Below are 20,086 nucleotides of genomic sequence, written 5' to 3'. Positions count from 1 at the left end.
AACACTAAATGCAGGGCATCTGGTTCATGCACATAAATGTATGTTTCTAATGGTGCTATGATGTCAATATCAAATAAACTATAACTGATGGAGGGAGGGCCATACATTTGCCCCAAGTCACTAAAGGAGGTTCAAGAAAAAAAGTATGAACATGTAAAGTAAAATAAACATAAATAATTCACATAATAGAAACATAAAGTGGCAGAGAATTTTATTTGATAAAAAAATTAAAGACCTTTCCACTATAAATCGATGTTAAAAGTTTTACCAGAATTCAGAAAAATACAACTTTAAGCTTAACTTTTTTTCTGGGGGAAGTCCCTAACCCCCTTTATTAATGTGAGTGCCCCCTCCAACCTACGCCGCTGCTGCATTACCTGGGTGTACCGATTCCCGCGACAGACCGGTTGGTGGCGGTAGTTCACCACCGCGTTGTTTTGAAACCGCCAAAAGACACCAAGAAGAAGCGCTGCCTGTTACCGTTAACAAAGTCTGATGTGGCTAGCTCAATGTTAGCAAGGTAGCACTAATGGTTGCCCTCTCTGCTGGATATTTCCCCCTATTACTAACTCGAAATGGGCAAGAGAGACAATCGAGTGGTAAGTTATGTTGCACAATTTGTGTAAAACTGAGAAACCGGGGTGACGTGTGGGAAGATATTCAGGCTAAACACACGCAGAGCGCAGCGTTAGCGCAGCAGCTAGCGTCGGCTAGCTAACGTTAATGTATTCTGATACTAGGCCAAGTCAGCGGTCTCTTAAGTCATATCGCTCTTAAAAATACAGTGTTGTGGGTTTTTTACCATTTAAGCTGGCATTTTCAAGTCTTGAGGTGCTTGGTGCGTTCTGTTTTAGCTGATGCCAAAAGTCTGATCTCAGGCTCAACCAGCACTGATGTTTGTGGACGCAAAGCTACAATGCCAAACATAGCTCACAACACATTAGGCAATGTCTTGACGTGCTGTTGCGCAGTATTTTTCATGCTTTTTGAGTCTGCATACTGCGTTGACAAACGATCAGGGGCTCATAAGACTAATTACACGTTTTGGTCAGCGTTAGTCCAGTGTTTTGGTTTTCTTCGGGTTGCTCGAGTAATGTTAATACAGAGGCTCATATTTCATCAAGCTAACGCTGAATGTGTTGTCTGTTCATACTGCTAATATGGTGAATTGGATGTTTCCCCTCATTTAACGCAGCCATGCTCTTTTTTTCAGATAAGAGACAGGCTCGAAATCTGTATATATTGTGGTAAAACAAGGGGGAAATCCGCTTGTAGAGTTTACATCCTATTTTGTATCTCAGTTCAGTTCAAGATTAATTGTGATATACATTTAAAAGTACAGTACGCATTCAACGCAATGAAATTCTTTATGCTCTGGCGTTTTTTAACCCATGAAATATATAAAGAGTACGATAAATAAAAATACTTGCGAATAATTGCAATAGCATCCACACATCAGGGATTTTGACGGGCAATAATAATACTTGAATATTTATACTTATGTTTATTAATATAGTTTTAAATTTATACTGATTTTATCCTTGCACTATTGTTTTATTAATGTTAGACTATTGTTTTATTCCATTGTATTTATTAGTTGTTTCTGCTGGTTTTAGATTTGAATGTCCTATTTTGTTGTTGCTTTTCGCGACTTCAGTACTTATTTTCGTTCCCTCTCATGAAAGTCATGTTTTGGAATTACAACAAACCTTCTTGAATCCTAAATCTTGAATCTTAACCTCAGTTTAAAAGTTATTCACCCCCCGGGGGTAAGATCTGTCTCTGAGGTGTGAGGTCCTGGCTCTGATGCTCTGCAAACGCTTCCCGTGGGTGACTAGGGTCCTTTAAAATATGAAGTGCTTTCTTCTTGCAGGGGGTGGTGCAAGTATCCTGTCACTGTGGTCATGGTATCTAATTCTGCTCTACCTGTGTCCATGATTCTGAGGCATAACACAGCAAATATGGAAGTTGACATATTTTTCCTCTTGTCTCTTGAAAAGAGGAAAAATGGTCTGATGTTCTAACATAGCAGGGGTAACATAACATAGGCAGGGTAGGAGTTTGGCATAAACAGCGTTACTAATAGAGAAGAAACAGAACTTCTGCTCAAAGGGGTGGTTACACAAATTTTAAGGTATTTATAAACCAAAAAGTTTCTGGGATATTGAGAAAGCATTCGGACCTTGAGCCCTAGAAGTCACCTCCTCGCTCTGCTATGTTTCGGGGATGCGCAATAGTTGATTTTTTGCTAAAAACCGACATTATGATATATAACCAATTAGGCCGATAACCAATAACAATATTGATATATCCACTTTCCCCATCTATTTTAGTGATCATCGAGTCTCTTCTATAGTGGAATTAAATTCACATTATGCATGCTCATATGGTGATGGCCCACCAGTAGGTGGAGACATAAAGCACAAAGCTTTTCAATGTATGTAATAGTCATTCATTTTAAAAAATAAGAAAAATACTTGAACTTAGCGTTGATTTTTTGTACATGTTCACTTTGTCAGTTAAAAAAAAAATGTATGTTCTATGCTGTTGAACGGTATAACTGTTTAATCTCAGTGCATCTGTATTAGAATAACCTCCGTTGGAAATGTGTAAAATGCTTTTCTTTGTTTGGTGTTCCAGGCTTACATTAACCCTATTGCTGCTGCACGAGCCAGAGGACCGGCAGCGAATGCTGGACCGACTATACAAGATTATTTAAGCAGACCTCGACCAACATGGTGAGTAAATGACAGACCTCCTCACAGGCCTACCCTGACATAAATATTTGCTCTGTGGTAGCAAAATGAGACAAACTTCTTTCTCACAGCTGGGTTCTCCTGTTATTTCTGAGTGTTATGTTGCATCTATGTTGTGTAATAGAACAAACAGATGTAGCCTTTTAAGAAGCTGGTGCTGGGAGGATGTACAGTTCCCTAGTCTATGATTCTCCCTACAGACAGAAGGAATCAGCACTTGTCTTCTGGGCAAAAATAGATAAAGACACAGTTTAACGTATTAACACTCCTCCCCATTAGCTCAGTGTAAAATACTTCGTGGTTCTTAATGCATCCTTAGGATTTTCCTATATAGAGAATTCAAGTGGCACTGGCTCATCCAAATTTAATGTCAAAGCAGTAAAAAAGAAAAGTGACATATTCCACCAATGGTATTTTACCCAGTGAATTTGAATCAGCAACACCAGCATTATTCCAGGACTTATTCAAGGACAGGGCGCTCTCAAAACCGTGCTGCCCGAAGATGAGCAGAGAGGGGTCCTCTGATGTGTGTGAACTTATTTTTTCATCTAACCCTTTTACTTGTTTATTTATGTTCATTGGTCTCCCATGATTCAGATCTTTTCTGCTATCAAAAAGAAGCACTGCCCATAAATACATTTGATTACTGCAGGCAAAGAGCTTCCAGTTGTCTTTTAGAAAGTAAAAATGACATGGACATGATGGATTGTTTTGAAAAGATATGAATGGATTTGTCTCCCCCACCCCACCCCAAATTGTTTCTTGTGACATGTCATATCTGATCTTAATAGAGACAGACTCCTAACAAGCCACAAGGGGGAGTATTTTGTTCATTGAGGTCAGTGTATAGCAATATGCAGTGTTTTCAATTCAATTTTATAAAGTAAAAGGGACGTACAATACCGATGTCTAGTACAACAGTATTAGTAAAAGGGCTTAAGTAAACTATATTTTATTATAAATAAAGCTATTTGGAAAATCGAAGAATCTTGGTTCATTAACTAAAATAAGCTGAAAGTGAATTGGACCACTAAGTCATTTATTGTCAATTTACTGTAAATTCTTGCTGATGAAAAGTGCAGAATGGGAATAAAGTGTGACGGGCATTTTATCAAGATTGGGCAGACATAATCCTCCCATATATGTATTGAGAACAATACATTTACATTATAAATTGTGTTAAAGTGATTTAATGTCTCTTGATCAGGGAGGAGTTAAAGGAGCAGCTGGAGAAGAAGAAGAAGGGCTCTCGAGCTCTGGCTGACTTTGAGGACAAAATGAACGTGGTATGTTTGTATTATGTCATTATGTCATTTTTGACCTTTTTAATGATCCTCATATTTTTCTTCGTATTAAGTTCTATCCTCAGTTATGAATGTGAAGAGTAATGAGACTAGTCATGGCAGTGTTATAATTGTTCTACAAAACAATTGTTCATATATTGATAAAGGTGTACTTTCATATAGGGAATAATTAGCAATATAGTGAATTACTTTGTTTCTAAGTACTTACTGTTGTTTTCAGAAATGGAGGAAAGAACTGGCAAAAAACAGAGAGAAGTTGTTAGGTGGAAGTGACAAAGACAAAGAGAAAGACAAAAAGACAACAGACAAGGACAAAGAAGAGAAGAAAGAGAAAAAAGAGGTATTGTATATCTCTCCTTTATCACACAATTGAATGATATCACTCTCAAAATATTGTCATCTTTACTGACTTACGCTTTTCATTTGTGTTTAGAAAAAGAAGAAAGAGAAGAAGAAATCCAACAGGGTGAGGAGAGACCTCCAGTTTTTTGATGGCCACCTGTGCCACAGTACTCAAACACACACACACACACACACACACACACACACACACACACACACACACACACACACACACACACACACACACACACACACCGTACTCTGAGATGATCTCTTATTGTGTTCCGATTTCCAAACAAGCGAATAACCTGAAGTCTAATGAACCCTGCTTTCATTGTGTTTTGGTCAAGCATTCTTCATCTTCCTCCTCTTCATCGAGTTCTGATTCCTCCAGCAGCTCCTCCTCAGAGTCCGAAGACGTGGTAAGTCGTTACAGACTTCAGCATGTGATACTCGATATTGCTTACCACTAAAAGAAGCCAGAAAATTGTAACCTAGAAGCATGGTGCTCCTGAAATAGAGACATTTCAATTTAAGAGCCTGTTCTGCTGCATGACTGATGATGATTGATTTGACAGAATGATTACTGTTTGCTGCTGTTGGCTTGTGGTGCTTTATTATAGCAGGGTTCCCGCGGATCCTTAAATAGTCTTAAAATCCATTAAATCCAATAATCTAAATTATAACTATATATTAAAATGTTAAGTTAATCTGTCAAAGTCTTAAAAACGCTTAGACATTGTAAGCAGGATAATTAGAATCACTCTTTTTATGTATGATGGCATTTCTATTTTTGTGCACAGGATGAAAAGAAGAGCGTGAAGAAAAAGCGGAAGAGGAAGAAGTCATCAACCAGGAGAGCATCAGACAGCTCAGAGGAAGAATCTGACGCTGAAAGCAAGGTTTTTCTACTCTTTTTTTCCCAGGACAGTTCAGTTGAATCAGGTTCTGATGTTAAAAATGTGCACTCAAGCAGTTGCCCTACAGTAACTTAAAGGTTTTTTTAAATGCTGGTGTTTAATCTAAACGTCGATTTTCTTCCCAAGAAGAAAAAGAAAAGAATCAAGGAAGAAGGAGAAAAAGATAAGGTAATTTTCGCTTATACAATAACCCACCCTAGCTAACTTTTGGTAATTTTGTTGAATTTATGTAGATTTTCACAGATATTTGGTGCTTTTTTCATTGCATTTTTTATCCCTTGTTCTTGCCACTTACATTTTTAAATTGAGTCTTGACACTTTTGGATCCAAGTGTTCTAAGCATTCCTAATTGTGATGTATAATTCGTGTCTGTCAGGATGACAAGAGCCGTAAAAGAAAAAGGAAGGCCGAGCGCAGTTATAAAGACTCCTCTTCAGAGTCCTCTGCAGACTCGGAGGGGGAAGAGGTCGTAAGTATTATTCTTACGTGGTTGTAGATGCTAATTAAACAATTTTAGGTTTAAAACTCTGAAAACATAATGTCTCACATCTCTTTTACAACTTACAGCTGTAACATGACCGTTTTCTTCACTAAAAGCATGCCAGTAGTCCCACTTGCTTTGAGTAAACCAGTCATGAGTCAGTCATAAAGCCATCACCTACTGCCTCTGTGTTCCTCTTTTACCTCTTTGTTCCTTTTTTTAATTCAAATTTGCGGTGAAGGAAACTCTTAAATGCCAATGAAATCAGTATGTGCCAGTATGAAATATTTCATAGTCTACTTTTCGTCAACAAGATCGTTGATATTTTAGCTTTGCTTAGGCCTTTTGGCAGAATGAACATGTTTAATGGTAAGCATCTGATGAGACGACGATGATGATGGTGTTTAATGGGTTAATGGTTTTGTCTTATTTCTGTGCTGTTATTATCTTCATTAGTCAGGCATCTGAATTGGACCCATTCATATGAGACTGCGGTCACAGATTAACCTCTTGGTTGTGACTGTCATAAGAGACTCCTATGTATAGTTAAGTACTGTTAACCTAACTGCTGAACCATATACGTGCATACAGTTACATTACACAATTGCCAAAAAAGTAACTTTCAGTTCTCCCTGTAAAGATTTCACTCACTCTTTCACCCGTCCAGATGTGCAAGCGCTCTGTCTGTCATGCTTCATGGAGAGTCTGATAAACAAAATGAATATGTCCTGTTTACCCAAAACTGGCAGTGTTTAACCTCCACCTAAATCAGGAAGAATTTTGCCCATTCCAGATTGACAGCCCTTGTGTTCAGTAGTAAAAATAAAAGTTAATCTTATGTGGGGCAGACAAACGTCTGTGAATGAGAGCGTGACTGCAGTGGTAAAGAGTCTTACCAATTTTCATCAATAATACAGAGACATCAAATTCAGTTTAAATGTTCTTTTTTTCTCAATGGATGTTTTGAAGAAATGAAGTTTTTTGTTGTTTTTTTTTTAATATCAATTGTCTTAAAGTTCTTAGATTTAGACATGGCTCATTCATTTGTCTGTAATTTTGTGATCAACATTAACACTTAAGTGTACCCAAGGCAGTGCAAGCAAAATTAATTGAAACCTTAAGTGGAAAAAAAAAGATCATAAATTGGGCATGCAAACCAGTTTTGCTTCGGACTTAAGGAAAAAACAACGTGGCTCAGACACCATTGACTAAATGAGTTTGTTTCAGAAATCTGTTGTAAATTCAGTTGCTGTTGCAGATGATCGTAGAAACTCCATAATTGTGAAACAGTACTGTTGCATTGAGGCGGCTTGTAAGAACTGACACTTCCCCTTTCCCCTGGTCTCATTTCACCTTTTCTCTCCTGTAGGCTGAAGCCAAGAAGAAAAAGAGAAGTAGCGAGGAAAAGGAGAAAATCACAGTGAGAAACTGACTTTTATTTTCCTTTCTAGAGAATCTGTAAACAAACAAGATTTATGTCTGATTATTATGTCATGACTGCGGCAAAGATATATCAGGAATGCATGATTTTAGGAAGTAGGTAGGAGACACGTTTCAGACCGGTGTACAGGAAGTGCATCCTCATAATGCAGATCCAACATGTAGTATCAGCTGTTGATGGTGCAGCAGTACATCTTCAAGTGTCCTCTCCCGAAAGTTAATAGTTTAAAACCATTATCTGTACAGCTACACTTTCTAACATGATGCTTAATATCAGAGGAAAGACTTGGACACCAATGTCAAATGTGTTACATTCACAGGACAAATCTAAGAAGAAAAGGAAAAAGAAGCACAAGAAACACGGCAGAAAAAAGAAAAAGAAGGCTGCATCTCAGTCAGACTCGGAGCTTGACTAACAACCGTAGCTTTACGGTTCATCCTCCCGACAGTTCACAAGTAGTGTTATTTTTGCCTTTGACCTCTAAGAAACTTCTCCTATCCAGCTTTGGTCATCATGCTTGAACAAGAGACTTACAGACTTGTAATGCTGAGACTCTGTGGGTGAAGTAAACCTGAGGGAGGCACCTATCCCTCAATGTGGCAACTACCAGTACATATCTTTTGTTTTTTTCTTTCTTTTTTTTCTTCTTTTATTTCCCACCATGCTTTTTTTTGTAGATACTGCTCTTTGAGTCATACTCAACAGTGGGACTGACGTGAATTCCTCATAATTATTTTTTCCCCTCATCTTGGAGATTTCAGTGCGACTGGCATTTGCTTTCACCGTCACTATGCTGCCCTCTCGGAGTTGTTCTCTCTGCTTCATACCAGACATCTTGCGTTTGTAGTTGCTAGATGAGGCTGTCATGCTAGTGCCTGCGTCGTGCATGTAGACCTGATGACCTGATGTCTCGCCAGCCTCATATTGAAGTTGGACCTATGATATGAAATGTGAGCTGCACAGTCAACATTTATACAAGGGATAATTGTACCGTTAAATTAATTGTTACACTGCAGTGTAAATGTATAAACAATGGGAATTCATTAATAAAGTATTGTTTTAGCCTTTATTGCTCTTACTTAGTTACACACTTAATTTGTGAGGCTGTTTTATTTCTGGATATTTGTGTGCATACAAGTCATAAATTTGTGTGGTCCATTAGCCATGACCCACTGGATCCGCTTTTGTGATTTTATTACAAACTGTCACGTCTGTTCCTGCATTTTGTAATTTCTTGAAAACCTAAACTGTGGTCTGCAGTACTGTAACAGTATGGAAATGAAAACCTCAGTACCCTCAGTACTCAAGCTATAGCATTTAGTTGTCACAGATTCTCTTCGTACAATATATCATTACAGTATCAAACAATAAGATAGTAATAAGAAACTTTATTTATATAGCACTTTGCATAAAAGAGTTTTTTTTTTAAGGAAATAAACAGTGCAATAATAAATGTGTTCAATGCAGCTAATAAATGGAAACAAAAAGACTTTAAATAAAAAAATCATAATTTAAAATAAAGCCTAACACAAAAAGCTCAAGTAATTTTATAAAAATGAGTAAAAATAAAAAATATGTAAGAGTTTTTTACAGTGTCATTGGTTGTGAGTTGTCGGTTGCAGACCTAGTTGCCTTGTTTAATGGCTATTAAAACTGCTTGGGCAAATAGTCCAAAAGTGTTTAAGAACATTTCTCAATGCACAATTGCAAGTAATTTAGGGATTTCACCCTTTACAATCCAGAATATCATCAAGAGATTCTGAGAATCCAGAGAAAACTTTGCAAATAAAGGGCAAGACTGAAAACAAATATTGAATGCCTTTGACCTTTGACCCTTCAGGCAGTACTGCATTTAAAACTGTCATGACTGTATAAAACTATTACATCATGAGCTTGGGAACACTTTGGAAAACCATTTTCATTAAACAGTTCATCACTGCATCTACAAATGAAAGTTATAACTCTACCATGCAAAGTAAAAGCCACAAATTGATAACATCCAGACACACCGCCAACTCGTCTGGGCCTGATGTCACCTGAGATGGACTGACACAAAGTGGACAAGTGCACTGTGGTCTAACGAGTCCACATTTCAAATCATGGATGTTGTGTCCTCTGGGCTAAAGAGGTAAAGAACCATCCAGATTGTTAGCAGCTCAAAGTTCAAAAGCCAGCATCTGTGATGGTATGCGGAAGTAAGTTAGTGCCTATGGCATCATGGGTAACATTCACATCTGTGAAGGCACTATGAATGCTAAAAGAGACATTCAGGTTTAAGAGCAACGTGTTCCGGCATCCAGATTAAATCTTGTTCAGGGACATCTGTGTTTATTCTAGCGAGACAATGGAATAAACACCACATTCAGCACATAATAAAAGCGTGCTGGTACTTGACTGGCCTGTCTGCTGGTTGGACCTGTCTCCCACTGAAAATGTGCGGTGCACTATGAAGCACAAAATACAACAATGGAGACCCTGGACTGTTGAGCAGCTTAAGTTGTATATCAAGCAAGAATGAGTAAACTTCAACAATTAGTGTCCTTTGTTCCCAAACACTGAGTGTTGTTAAAAGGAAAGGTGATGTCACACAGTGGTGAGCATGACCCTGTCCCAGCTGTTGTGGAACATGTTGCAAAGCATCAAATTCAGAATGAGTTCATATTTAAACAAAAAAAACAATGATGTTCATTAATCTGAATATTACTTATCTTGTACTGTGTTCAGTCAAATATAGGTCAAAAAGGATTCACAAGTCATTAGATTCTGTTTTTATTTACATTTGACACAGTGTATGATATGTGATACTAATTGTCCCACAGTTAACCTCTTTTTTTTTTTCATTAAATTGAGTCATAGCAAGGTCCATACAGACAACGTGATCATTTCCACACAACTTTATAGCCTTCTGTAAAACAGTTATAGCAGAAGGCAATAAAAGTGAGTTAAAGTAGATATTCTATATTATGCATGAATACACAATTTTCTGACAAAGGAAAAAAACGTTTCAGTTTCGGTACATGCATTGCATGCAACATGCATATGCAACATAAATTAAATACAAATACAACCATTTTAAGTTGTATATCCCTCACCTAAGTCAAAAAAAAAAACAACAACCCCCAAGTGTTTGAGAAAGTTTTTGACAGGCCTCCCATGTTTTGCACCATAACAACATTGCATAAATAACAAACAGTCCCTTAGTTGAAAAAAGTATGCTCATCTGCAGTGGTCCCTCTTAACTGCTACGGCTCAAGCATTTTTGTCTTCAGAAGGAACTACCAATGACAATAAATATTTAAAGGAAAAGCCGTCATAGTTTTTTGTTGTCATTTGCTTCCTCATCAACAAAATCTGGTAAGAATTGCTTTACCTACAAGATGGTTTTGAAATGCAACATAATGGAATTGAAAACGATTAAAAAATGTGACTGATTACAATAAAAAAATGAATCATTTGACAACCCCTCGTTGCAAGTATAAGTCTTGTATTCAAAACTTTAGCAAAAGTACTAAAGTGTCATTCTAAAAATGTTATTAAAAGTATCATAGTGTAAAAACACCCTAGAGGAAGAATGGCCCCAGTTGGTTATGTATTGTTAGATTATTAATTCTGGTGTATGAAGTAGCTGTTTGAAGTGGAGCCAATTTTAAAGAGTGTTGGTTAGGCCCATGTACAATACTCTATCCTATCTTATAAACGGCTTCTGTTTTGTAGCCAAATCTTTATCAGTAAAGTAACCACAAATGTAGAGCAGTAAAAAGTACGGTATGTGTTTGTGTAAAAGTAGCAAAAAATGGAAATACTTAAGGGAAGTACATAAACCTCTTAATTAAAGTTAAGTAAGTAGTTGATTACATTTATTTAGTTACAAGTTTGAATATTTGATACAACTCACTTAAAAGGAAAGGAAACACTCCTTGTATAGAAATACTTTTTAATGAGGCTCCACAGGCAGGTCTTGTGACTGAAACAGTGTTTTGGTCAAAGGTTATTGTCAGCATGTAAAGTCTTCCCTGTTTTATCACTGAGGTTCGTGTACTTTTGCAATGATTACTCAAACCTTCCTCTTAAAAATCCGAGCAGGTCACAGGACAGAGGGGGTGTGATATAAAGTTTTGCTCTCCGATTTTGGTCAGTGGGAGGATCCATCCTGCCATATAAAGAGCGGTGTCTCTATGGTTCACTTTAGGGCAAGTGTGAGGCGTACGACAGGAAGCTACTGAATAACTTAAAGAAGGTAATTCAGAAAAATCTAGATATTGTGTATCAGATTGTTAACTGTCAGTGTGGTACTTTTGAAACTTTTGTACTTTTGTCAGTTAACTGTTTATTCATAGTTTAACGGAGTGTGGCTGTTTTTAAAGAAAGGAAAATGAAAGTGAAAGTTAAAGCAAGAAATAGAAGAATTAAGACAAAATTTGACTGAAGAACTGACAATAATCTGCAGTTTTCAAACCATTTTTCCCTCAAAGCTGACATAATGTTTAATATTAAACAGATTTGAATGAATGTCATGTTAATGCTCTTTCCTGCAGATGTTGAGGCTTCCTCTATGGCTGTTAGTGGGAGTGTTAGTGTGGGAGTTTGCGTCCTGCTCCATCACGTGTCCTGACGGGAACATCTGTTCAGATTTCTCCACCTGCTGTATGACTAAGCATGGATATAGCTGCTGTCCATATCCAAATGTAAGTCACTTGTCGATCATAAAGTAACTTCACCTGTCAGACTAATGTTTTGTTTTGTGAAAACTGATGTAAATATTCATCCTTCAATCTCTGTGTGTCTGAATTCATGTATCTGTAGGCTGTGTGTTGCTCTGACATGGCCCACTGCTGCCCTCAAAGGTATCGTTGTAATGAGGTTACCCAGATGTGCGAGAGAGAGCCGTGGATGAGCATACCCATGGTGAAGAAGGAGGCTGCAAAGGAACCAAGCACTCCTGTTGAAACCCCGCCTCAGGAGCCCAAAAGCAACCTTGTGCCAGACCAAAAGAAGAGCTCAGTTGTCCATTGTGACAACTATTACTATTGCCTTGACGGTCAGACCTGCTGCAGATACCCAACAGGTGCCTGGTGGTGTTGCCCATACAATATTGTGAGTTCACCTTGATACTCGTGTGCAATGGTGGCAGAAGTATACAGATCCTTTACTTAAGTAAAAGTATACTCTGTATAGTAAATAAAGTGAAATGAAAACTAAATACTTAAGTACATTACAGGTACCTCAAATTTCTTCTTAAGTACAGTGTTTGAACAAATGTACTTAGTTGAATTCCACCACTGTTCATGTGCAATAAGACACATGACTGTAATGAAATTATTTTGTCTACTATTGATATTTGGCAAATCAAAGCCTGTTATTCATGTTTTAGAGTGTAATTGCTGTGTGCATAACAATAACATATTCTAACTTGTAACCTTTAGGGCAGGTGTTGTCGGGATGGCTTCCACTGCTGTCAATATGGCTATGACTGTGACTACACTTTCACACACTGTGTGAGGCAAGGCCTGATATATCCATTCACCCCCAAACACAGTGCTGCTCCAGTTCCTGCCTCTCGCATTTCAACTTCAGAGGACAAAAGCACCTTGCAAGAGGTAGGACACATCAAAGTAAATGTGACTCTCTGTATGTGGTGTATACATCAGTTATCTGAGTGACCTGCATGAATACACAATTTTCTTATAAAGGAAGAAAAAGTTTAGTTTAAATTTTTTTGTGTTTCAGTTGCGGTACTTGCTTTGGGACTTTGGGGAGAGTTTGTTGTGTATCAGAGGAACGGGGTTGCTGTCGTGTGATGTTCTTTGTTTTCCATGTTTTTTATTTTTATCTTGACCCTCCCTGGAGCAACTTATACTTTCCCTTGAGCCTCCTTGAGTGACTGGGCTAAAAAGCACAACCAGCCCCTTTACCATAAATGATTGTTGCTATATATATATATATATATATATATATATATATATATATATATATATATATATATATATATATATATATATATATATATATATATATATATATATATATATATATATATACATATATTGACACCAAATGCAGATAGTATTGAAGCCAATGCAACAATGAAGCAGCACAGACAGGCGATTATTTTAAGGAAAACTGTTGGAGAAAAGGTGGCTCATCTGTGCACCAATCAGGATCAAGCATCATCAAAATGTGACAGTTGGGGCACATGGTGGCTCAGTTGGTAGAGCAGGTGCCCCATGTTCAGAGAGTGTCCTGGCTGCAGCGGCCGTGGGATCAAGTCCAGGTTTGGCCCTTTGCTGCATGTCATCCCTTCTCTCTGTTTACCCTCTTTCACACCATGTCTGTCCTATCAAATAAAGGTATTGAAAAAGTCCAAACATATATCTTTAAAAAAATGTGACAGTTGTTGGTTTGTTTGCTTATGTTTGCCTGTGCAGGTTACTGTTAATCAAATCTGATCAAGCCACACCAACAAATTCCTGAGTGCTTTACTTTTGATAAAATAACAACCTCATAGGTGTTTTTTCCCCTAATTTAAAGTTGTTTTTTTAACAATAGATCAGAATAACTATATGTATGTGAAAAGCTTCCCTTGAAATTACAGACCTAAAGAGTACTGTGTGTTACTTGCTCTGTTTTTTTGTTTTGTTTTGTTTTGTTTTGTTTTGTTTTTTGCTTTTTTTTCACTTTACAAAGTGCTTTAGCATCTTTTAAATCATTGTTTTGGTTTACTTCCTGCAACTCCTGCTTCCACTGTTGTTGGAGGTTTTGCTATGAGTGATGCTTAGTTTGTCATATGATATGAATTATTGATTAATTATTCAGGTTTTGTCCAGGGTATAATGTTCAGTGTGCGTTGGGCTTTTGCAGACACCAATGACAGCTTTGTCAGAAGCCACTGACGGCATCACTGATGCTGGAGTCATCCGCTGTGATTCCACATTCTTCTGCTCAGTGGGGAAATCTTGCTGCAAAGGACCGACAGGACAGTGGAGCTGCTGTCCCTATGCACTGGTATGGATTTTGCAATAAATATCAAAGCCACCATGAAGTTATGGTGCAGCAATCTGGAGCAAACAATTTGGTAAAAGTGCTTAGACATAAGGGCTTAATATACAGACACATTAAATTATTAGCATAATTAGAAAATGTGCCTGACTACCTTAGAAGCTTTAAGAACTGAAGCAACTGACATAAGTTTGAATGTCTTTGCTCTGATCGTAAACCTAGAAATTCACTTGCTTACTACCTTTACTGCAGTTAATTTACTAGTAAATACTGTACTGTTTCTAACATTGAGACTTATTCTGATTCAGGGCCAGTGTTGTGCTGATGGTCAGCACTGCTGTAAGTATGGATATAACTGCGATCCTACCTCCCTGTCATGCACAGGAAGGTACTCTCAGATACCATCAGGAGATCAAGAACGCGCCAAAACAGACTGAGGAGGTCATGCTGTTAAAGTTTTAACACTGTGCCAGCTTTGTCTTTTTTTTTTGATACACATTTCAGATTGAATCTTAACAATGCATCATCATCAGATATCACCATGTTGCATAAGGGGATAATATGCTTACTACTTTAATTCCATTTTATATAAATGGCACTGTATGCTGTATTGACTTTCATATTACTTTTCAGTTACCAGCTTAGCAAGGTTTCATGCAAAAGCTTGTATCAAGAAAGACTCAAGGTATGTCTGAAACAGAAAATTGAACACTTTTTTAAAAAAATAAAAAACGTTTTTTAATTTTTGCTTGTGCTGCCTGAACTTAATGTGTGACTGACCAACAATAACAATAACAATAACAATAACAATAACAATAACAATAACAATAACAATAACAATAATAAAGTAATAATAATAACAATTTACATAATTATTTACATAATAATAATAATAGCAACAATTATTATTATTATTATTATTAGTAGTAGTAGTAGTTATAGCAGTAGTAGTAATTTTTGTTGTTATCATTACTATTGATAATATTGAACTGTCAACTGTGGCGTCATCAACTTTTACTTTGAAAGTAATGAACGGAAATGTGCGACCGGCTAACTTCCTCTGTTGCTAGGTCCCCATGTGTGATTGTTTGTGGGTGGAGGTGGAGCGTGCAAGTGGATGAAAGATGGGTCAAATCGAGGAACTAAAACTGTTTGTCTCCGAGCGGCTACACGCTGCTGCTTCTGAAATATTAGGTGCTATTGAAAAATCATTCACGGATTACGAGGAGCGGGCTTCCCGGTTGAAGGAAGAAAACGACCGCCACCGATCTCTGTTGGACATCATCCTCCAAGCTAAGTCACCACAGATACAAGGTTGGTCCATCCGAAAGGGAAATAAAGTGTAGTTTTTAATCATAGATCCTTCTCTAGGTGGTTGTTGTCACCCTCTTTCATTCTTCTAGCTATAACAAGCAAAGCTAAAACTCATCTCTCTGTTAGCGTTCATACAAACAAAGAAACAGCTAAGCTAGCTATAACGATAGCTATGTGTAGCTAGCTAGCATATTGTGTCATGAGTAGAGATCGTTGTGTAAAATCACTACGTTGAACGTTTGTACATGTATTTTCATTATTATTATTCATGTTTCCATTATTAATATACACATATGACTGTTATTGCCACAAACCTAAACTACAATATTTCCATGTACTAGTATATGCTATTATATTTTACATGTATTCATTTTTTTACGTCTTTTACTATAGTTATATGTTATGTAATTGTTACTATTATTGTCCCTCTACAGCAGGTCATGCCACCAAAAGTTACCCTTTTGCTGCCGGCTCAGGTGCTTCAGATTTAAGTCCAAGGTCAGAGAAAGCCAAGTCCAGGGCCAGAGAAACTCACTACCACTCCAGGGGTAGGATTTGTTCTAACAATGAATTCTCATAAAAAGGAATACAAAAGCACACTTCTACAAATGATGAACACTAGGCACTGCAAGAGGTCATGCAAAAGATGGAACACAGTCTGCACACTGATTTCCACCAAGGTTACATTTTGAAACATCACCTTGGTGATAATTAAAATATATGTTCATGAGAGCATTGAATAGTATACGGACTCTGTTTTTCTGACTTTTACAATAAATTCTCCTCTTCCGTAAAATGTTAACTTCCTCTGTGATACTCAACATGTTATTAATTGGTAAGGTAAAACAAAAAATGCCAGGATCAACAGTTTCTCCAACACGGACACCAGTAACCACCATTAGTCACCCCAGTGTGATGCACTACTTCAGTCACTACATTGTAACAACATGCTATAACATTAAAGTAGACGTTGCTCTTCAGTTAATAACAAGACACTGATTATTTGCTCATACTATTGTTAATTATTTTAGTGAGACAGACATTTCAGTCATTTTGCATTTTGCATTTTGTTTCATAAATAGTAATTCTATTAACTAAGGCACTCTTCTGTAAAGCAACTTAATTGGATTTCATTTATTTTCCAGACTGGCAGTGGGCCTTCACCTCACGCACAGACTTTGTTAAGTTTGCAGCTGGTGGCGACTGTCCCTACTGCCTGAAGAAAATTCAAGCCACTGAGACACATCTAATAAGAAAACATTGTTTGCCTGCTGTCTATTTTAATGAGAAAGGCACTGGTAAGTTTTATTAACGTGGAAAGCTAAATATGTTGATACTTGTTTCATTATATGCCAGCTGATGAAAAGCTGCTAAAACAATGTTCTTTTAAGCACCCAGTCATTTAAGGTGCTTTGCCTTCAGTAAATTGCTATTTTTTTCTCTTTGCAGAAAAATTTGTCGTACCATGCACATGCACAGACTTGATCCAGGGCAGAAGTCACTGGCACTGCCCATATTGCACAAAGATCCTTAATCGGAAATGTAACTTTGAGATGCACATATCTAAACAACATGGTATGCACAGTTTCTTCAAAGTCTCGTGTCTTTGGTATTATTTTAGCATTCCTTTGTTTTGCTGCAAAAGCTTGTTATTGGTTCTGCACTAGATAACTGCTGTGTAACAGTGTCACCACCAGTAATACTGGTAATACTTCCAGTTTCACTGACTAAAAGTAGTTTTTGACTATGGTGTCCTTTTACTTCACAGGCTTCACGATACTGCAGCAAAACCAAGGCACAGGTTGGTTTAAATATTTCTTATACTCCTCAGTTGTTTGTAAATGAATAATTATTAACCCTTTTGATTTCAGAATGATGCTGTGAACAATGTTACACAATGCTAATATCCCTTACAGAAGTAAAAAAAACAGCACCTCCAGAGCTATACATTCATATTCTACACAATATTGCAGCAGTATTATGTGGCCTTACATTGATGACGATGCATTCAGTGTCATTTTAGTATCAGAATAATGCAAACCTTGTGGCTACAAAATATAGCACTTTTTTAAAAATAAATTTAGACAATATTTGATTGAGCTATATGAATGTAAAAACAATGTGGAAAGCATCTGGACCATAGACTGTATGAAATAGTGGACAAAGCTATTGTGACGTCACCCTTTGGTTTGTGGGCTGCCTTTTTAAAGCCTCGTTCCCTGCATTTTTGCCGTTGCCGTTTTGTTTTTTGGAGCCAGAAGTGACCAAATTTTAACAAAAGGCTGGAGCTGTGGAGGAGCAAGGAGTGGATCTGATTCACACACCCTGTTTAGACCTGATATAAACACGTGCCTGTTATACAAAAAATAGATACATACTCTGAGAAACTCTGGGACATAAGATAATCACATATCATAGTAAAAGTTTCTTGCCTTTTTTATCTCTACTTGTTTACTGCAAGCAAGGTTGTCCTTGCTGCAGGGATGCTCAGTTTTCTTTAAACTGAGGTGAAAAGTGCTTATTTTAAACAGTTTAACTGGATATTGACTGCAAAATGAAACACATATTTGGTAGTCTATCAATATAATAAAATACATTACTCTGTCCTTTCCCTTAGAGACTGATCAGTCCTCTGTCTCTGCCTTTGAGGAGGGGGCTCCCCTGAGTCCTGAAACCTGGTGTCCACAGAAGTTCAGCAATGTGCACCAGGAGGACCACCAGGCCTCACTGCTGCTTCAAGTTAAACAAGAAGAAGAGCAGGGAATAAGACAAGGTCTGTTGGAAGAGCCTGGCATGCATAACTTCGCTTTCACTACATGTACAAACTTGTGAGACAAACATCTGAATGTTTTTTCTTTTATCTGCAGTGAGTCATGCTGAGTGGCAGAACTCAGTGCAAGTGGAGGTCAAAGGCGAGCAAATACAACAAGGTAACAGTGAAATAATTCTTAAGGTGGATCACGCCCAAGGATCTGCATTCACCGCTGTCTGCATGGACGGTCTTGTTCAAGATCCCAGTGAAATCAGTTTGCAAAGCGGTGAAGGACATCCACTTCCTCATTGTTTAAATCAGCCTCTGGAAAAGCAGTCTGATAGTGGGGTTGATGGAATACAGCAGGCAGCAGGGGAATCTCAGCACAGCACAACTCACTCTAGTTCAAAGGCATGCAATTTAAAGACAAATAAAGGTGTGAAAAAGTCTTCATCCGCCTTGAGTAAGAAATCATCACAACCATTTGTCAGTCAGAGTCCCACAGGTTCTCATCGTTGTAAAGCATGTGGAAAGACTTTCCATTACATGTATACACTGAGGACACACGTGCAAACGCATGCAGTGGATAAAATCCGTATTTGTGGAATCTGTGGAAAACATTTGAAGCCAGCAGAGAGTTTAATCCAGCACCTTCAGAGCCACACAAAGACTAACAAATGTGTTATATGTGGCAAACAATTTTCTAACAGTGCCCGTCTGAAACAACATAAGAGATTTCATAGACCGAAGGGATTAAATGTCATGTTATCAACTTGAAAACCCACAGGTAAGCGAAATCCTACACGTCCTTCCAAAAAGTACTGTGATAATTGTTGTCTGATCTACTAAATGGGAGATACCAATCCAGTTGTGTGCTTCGGCAAGGAGGAATAACTCAGCCCTAGTGGGTCGACAGTATGTTGATGTTTATTGTATATCATTATATTCATATGCAGTTTTGTAGACTTGAATCAATAAACTTTGAACTTTCTTCCCTGTATATATTTTTTAATAAATCATCAGTTTGGCAGCGAGAAGCTTTTAAGTGGGTACAATCACAACAACACGAAATAGATTAAATTTCTAAAAACCTGGTCTAAATTCAAGTTTAGGGAACGATTGATCTTTTTATTACAAAATGCAGGGTTGCTATTATTGCTGTTGAATGGACTGTCCCTGAATTAAAATTCAGTTAAGTAAAAGTAAAAGTCGACAGATCTAAAACTCAAGTAAAGCACAGATACTCCCAAAAAATACTTGAGTATTGTAGCAAGGGTTATCGCTTGGTTTCTTTACACCAGTGCATTTTAGTCAAGTTTTTGTAGTAGTGAACAAGTTAGTGTGTAAGTGCTTGATAGGTAGATGGGAGTAATTTAAAAGAAGCACAATTTAGGTATGCAATGTATCAATCAATAGAAAATTTGAATTGTCATTAAATTATTGACATGATCAATTAAAAATACAATTTTGTTATTCAGCTGTTTAAACATGGAATTTTGCTTCCTGCTGCCCTTTTTATGTCACTGTAAATTAAGTGCAATTGTTTTATGACTATTAGTTGGACAAACTTGAATTTTAAAGCTACTTTGAGCTCTGGTAACTTGTGATAACATGCATTTGTCATTTATTAAATTTTACCCAAAATATTAACATTTTAGACTAAATAATTCATTGATGAATTTAATTATTTTTTAAAAAAGATGAATTTGGTTGAATGAAAACAATTAGTTGCACTCATTTAAGTATAGCAAAAAAGTGCTTAGATTTTTTTATTAATCAC

The 20,086-nt window shown here is 37.2% G+C and overlaps 3 protein-coding genes across 5 annotated transcripts; all 3 read left to right on the top strand.

The window, feature by feature from the left end:
* The first annotated feature begins 440 nt into the window (after positions 1-440).
* On the top strand, positions 441-8,334 carry fam133b (family with sequence similarity 133 member B). Of its 3 annotated transcripts, none has more exons than XM_088090524.1 (11): positions 441-599; positions 2,641-2,738; positions 3,964-4,042; positions 4,281-4,400; positions 4,494-4,526; positions 4,753-4,824; positions 5,206-5,304; positions 5,452-5,490; positions 5,699-5,791; positions 7,173-7,223; positions 7,564-8,334. In XM_088090524.1, exons 1-11 carry the CDS (start codon positions 576-578, stop codon positions 7,657-7,659), a joined length of 804 nt encoding a protein of 267 aa, XP_087946650.1. In that variant the 5' UTR covers positions 441-575; the 3' UTR covers positions 7,660-8,334. The 3 variants fall into 3 exon arrangements, with proteins under 3 accessions (XP_087946650.1, XP_087946651.1, XP_087946649.1); XM_088090525.1 differs by having other exon boundaries at positions 5,449-5,490; positions 5,699-5,788; XM_088090523.1 differs by having other exon boundaries at positions 5,449-5,490.
* A 3,001-nt stretch (positions 8,335-11,335) lies between these two features.
* On the top strand, positions 11,336-14,984 carry LOC121957841 (progranulin-like). Its single transcript, XM_042506629.2, has 6 exons — positions 11,336-11,481; positions 11,780-11,929; positions 12,048-12,338; positions 12,668-12,841; positions 14,103-14,246; positions 14,549-14,984. Exons 2-6 carry the CDS (start codon positions 11,780-11,782, stop codon positions 14,675-14,677), a joined length of 888 nt encoding a protein of 295 aa, XP_042362563.2. The 5' UTR covers positions 11,336-11,481; the 3' UTR covers positions 14,678-14,984.
* A 115-nt stretch (positions 14,985-15,099) lies between these two features.
* LOC121957895 (uncharacterized) lies at positions 15,100-19,297 on the top strand. The gene is made up of 7 exons (XM_042506691.2): positions 15,100-15,554; positions 15,989-16,102; positions 16,700-16,852; positions 17,004-17,129; positions 17,323-17,355; positions 18,172-18,327; positions 18,422-19,297. The coding sequence occupies exons 1-7, from the start codon at positions 15,365-15,367 to the stop codon at positions 19,081-19,083; spliced, it is 1,434 nt and encodes a 477-aa protein (XP_042362625.2). The 5' UTR covers positions 15,100-15,364; the 3' UTR covers positions 19,084-19,297.
* The last annotated feature ends 789 nt before the right edge of the window (positions 19,298-20,086 follow it).

The sequence above is a fragment of the Plectropomus leopardus genome, chromosome 17, assembly GCF_026936395.1.
Source record: "Plectropomus leopardus strain MGB_pleo_1.0 chromosome 17, ASM2693639v1, whole genome shotgun sequence".
In the NCBI taxonomy this organism is placed as follows: Eukaryota; Metazoa; Chordata; class Actinopteri; order Perciformes; family Serranidae; genus Plectropomus; species Plectropomus leopardus.
This window is presented reverse-complemented; position numbering and strand designations above follow the sequence as displayed.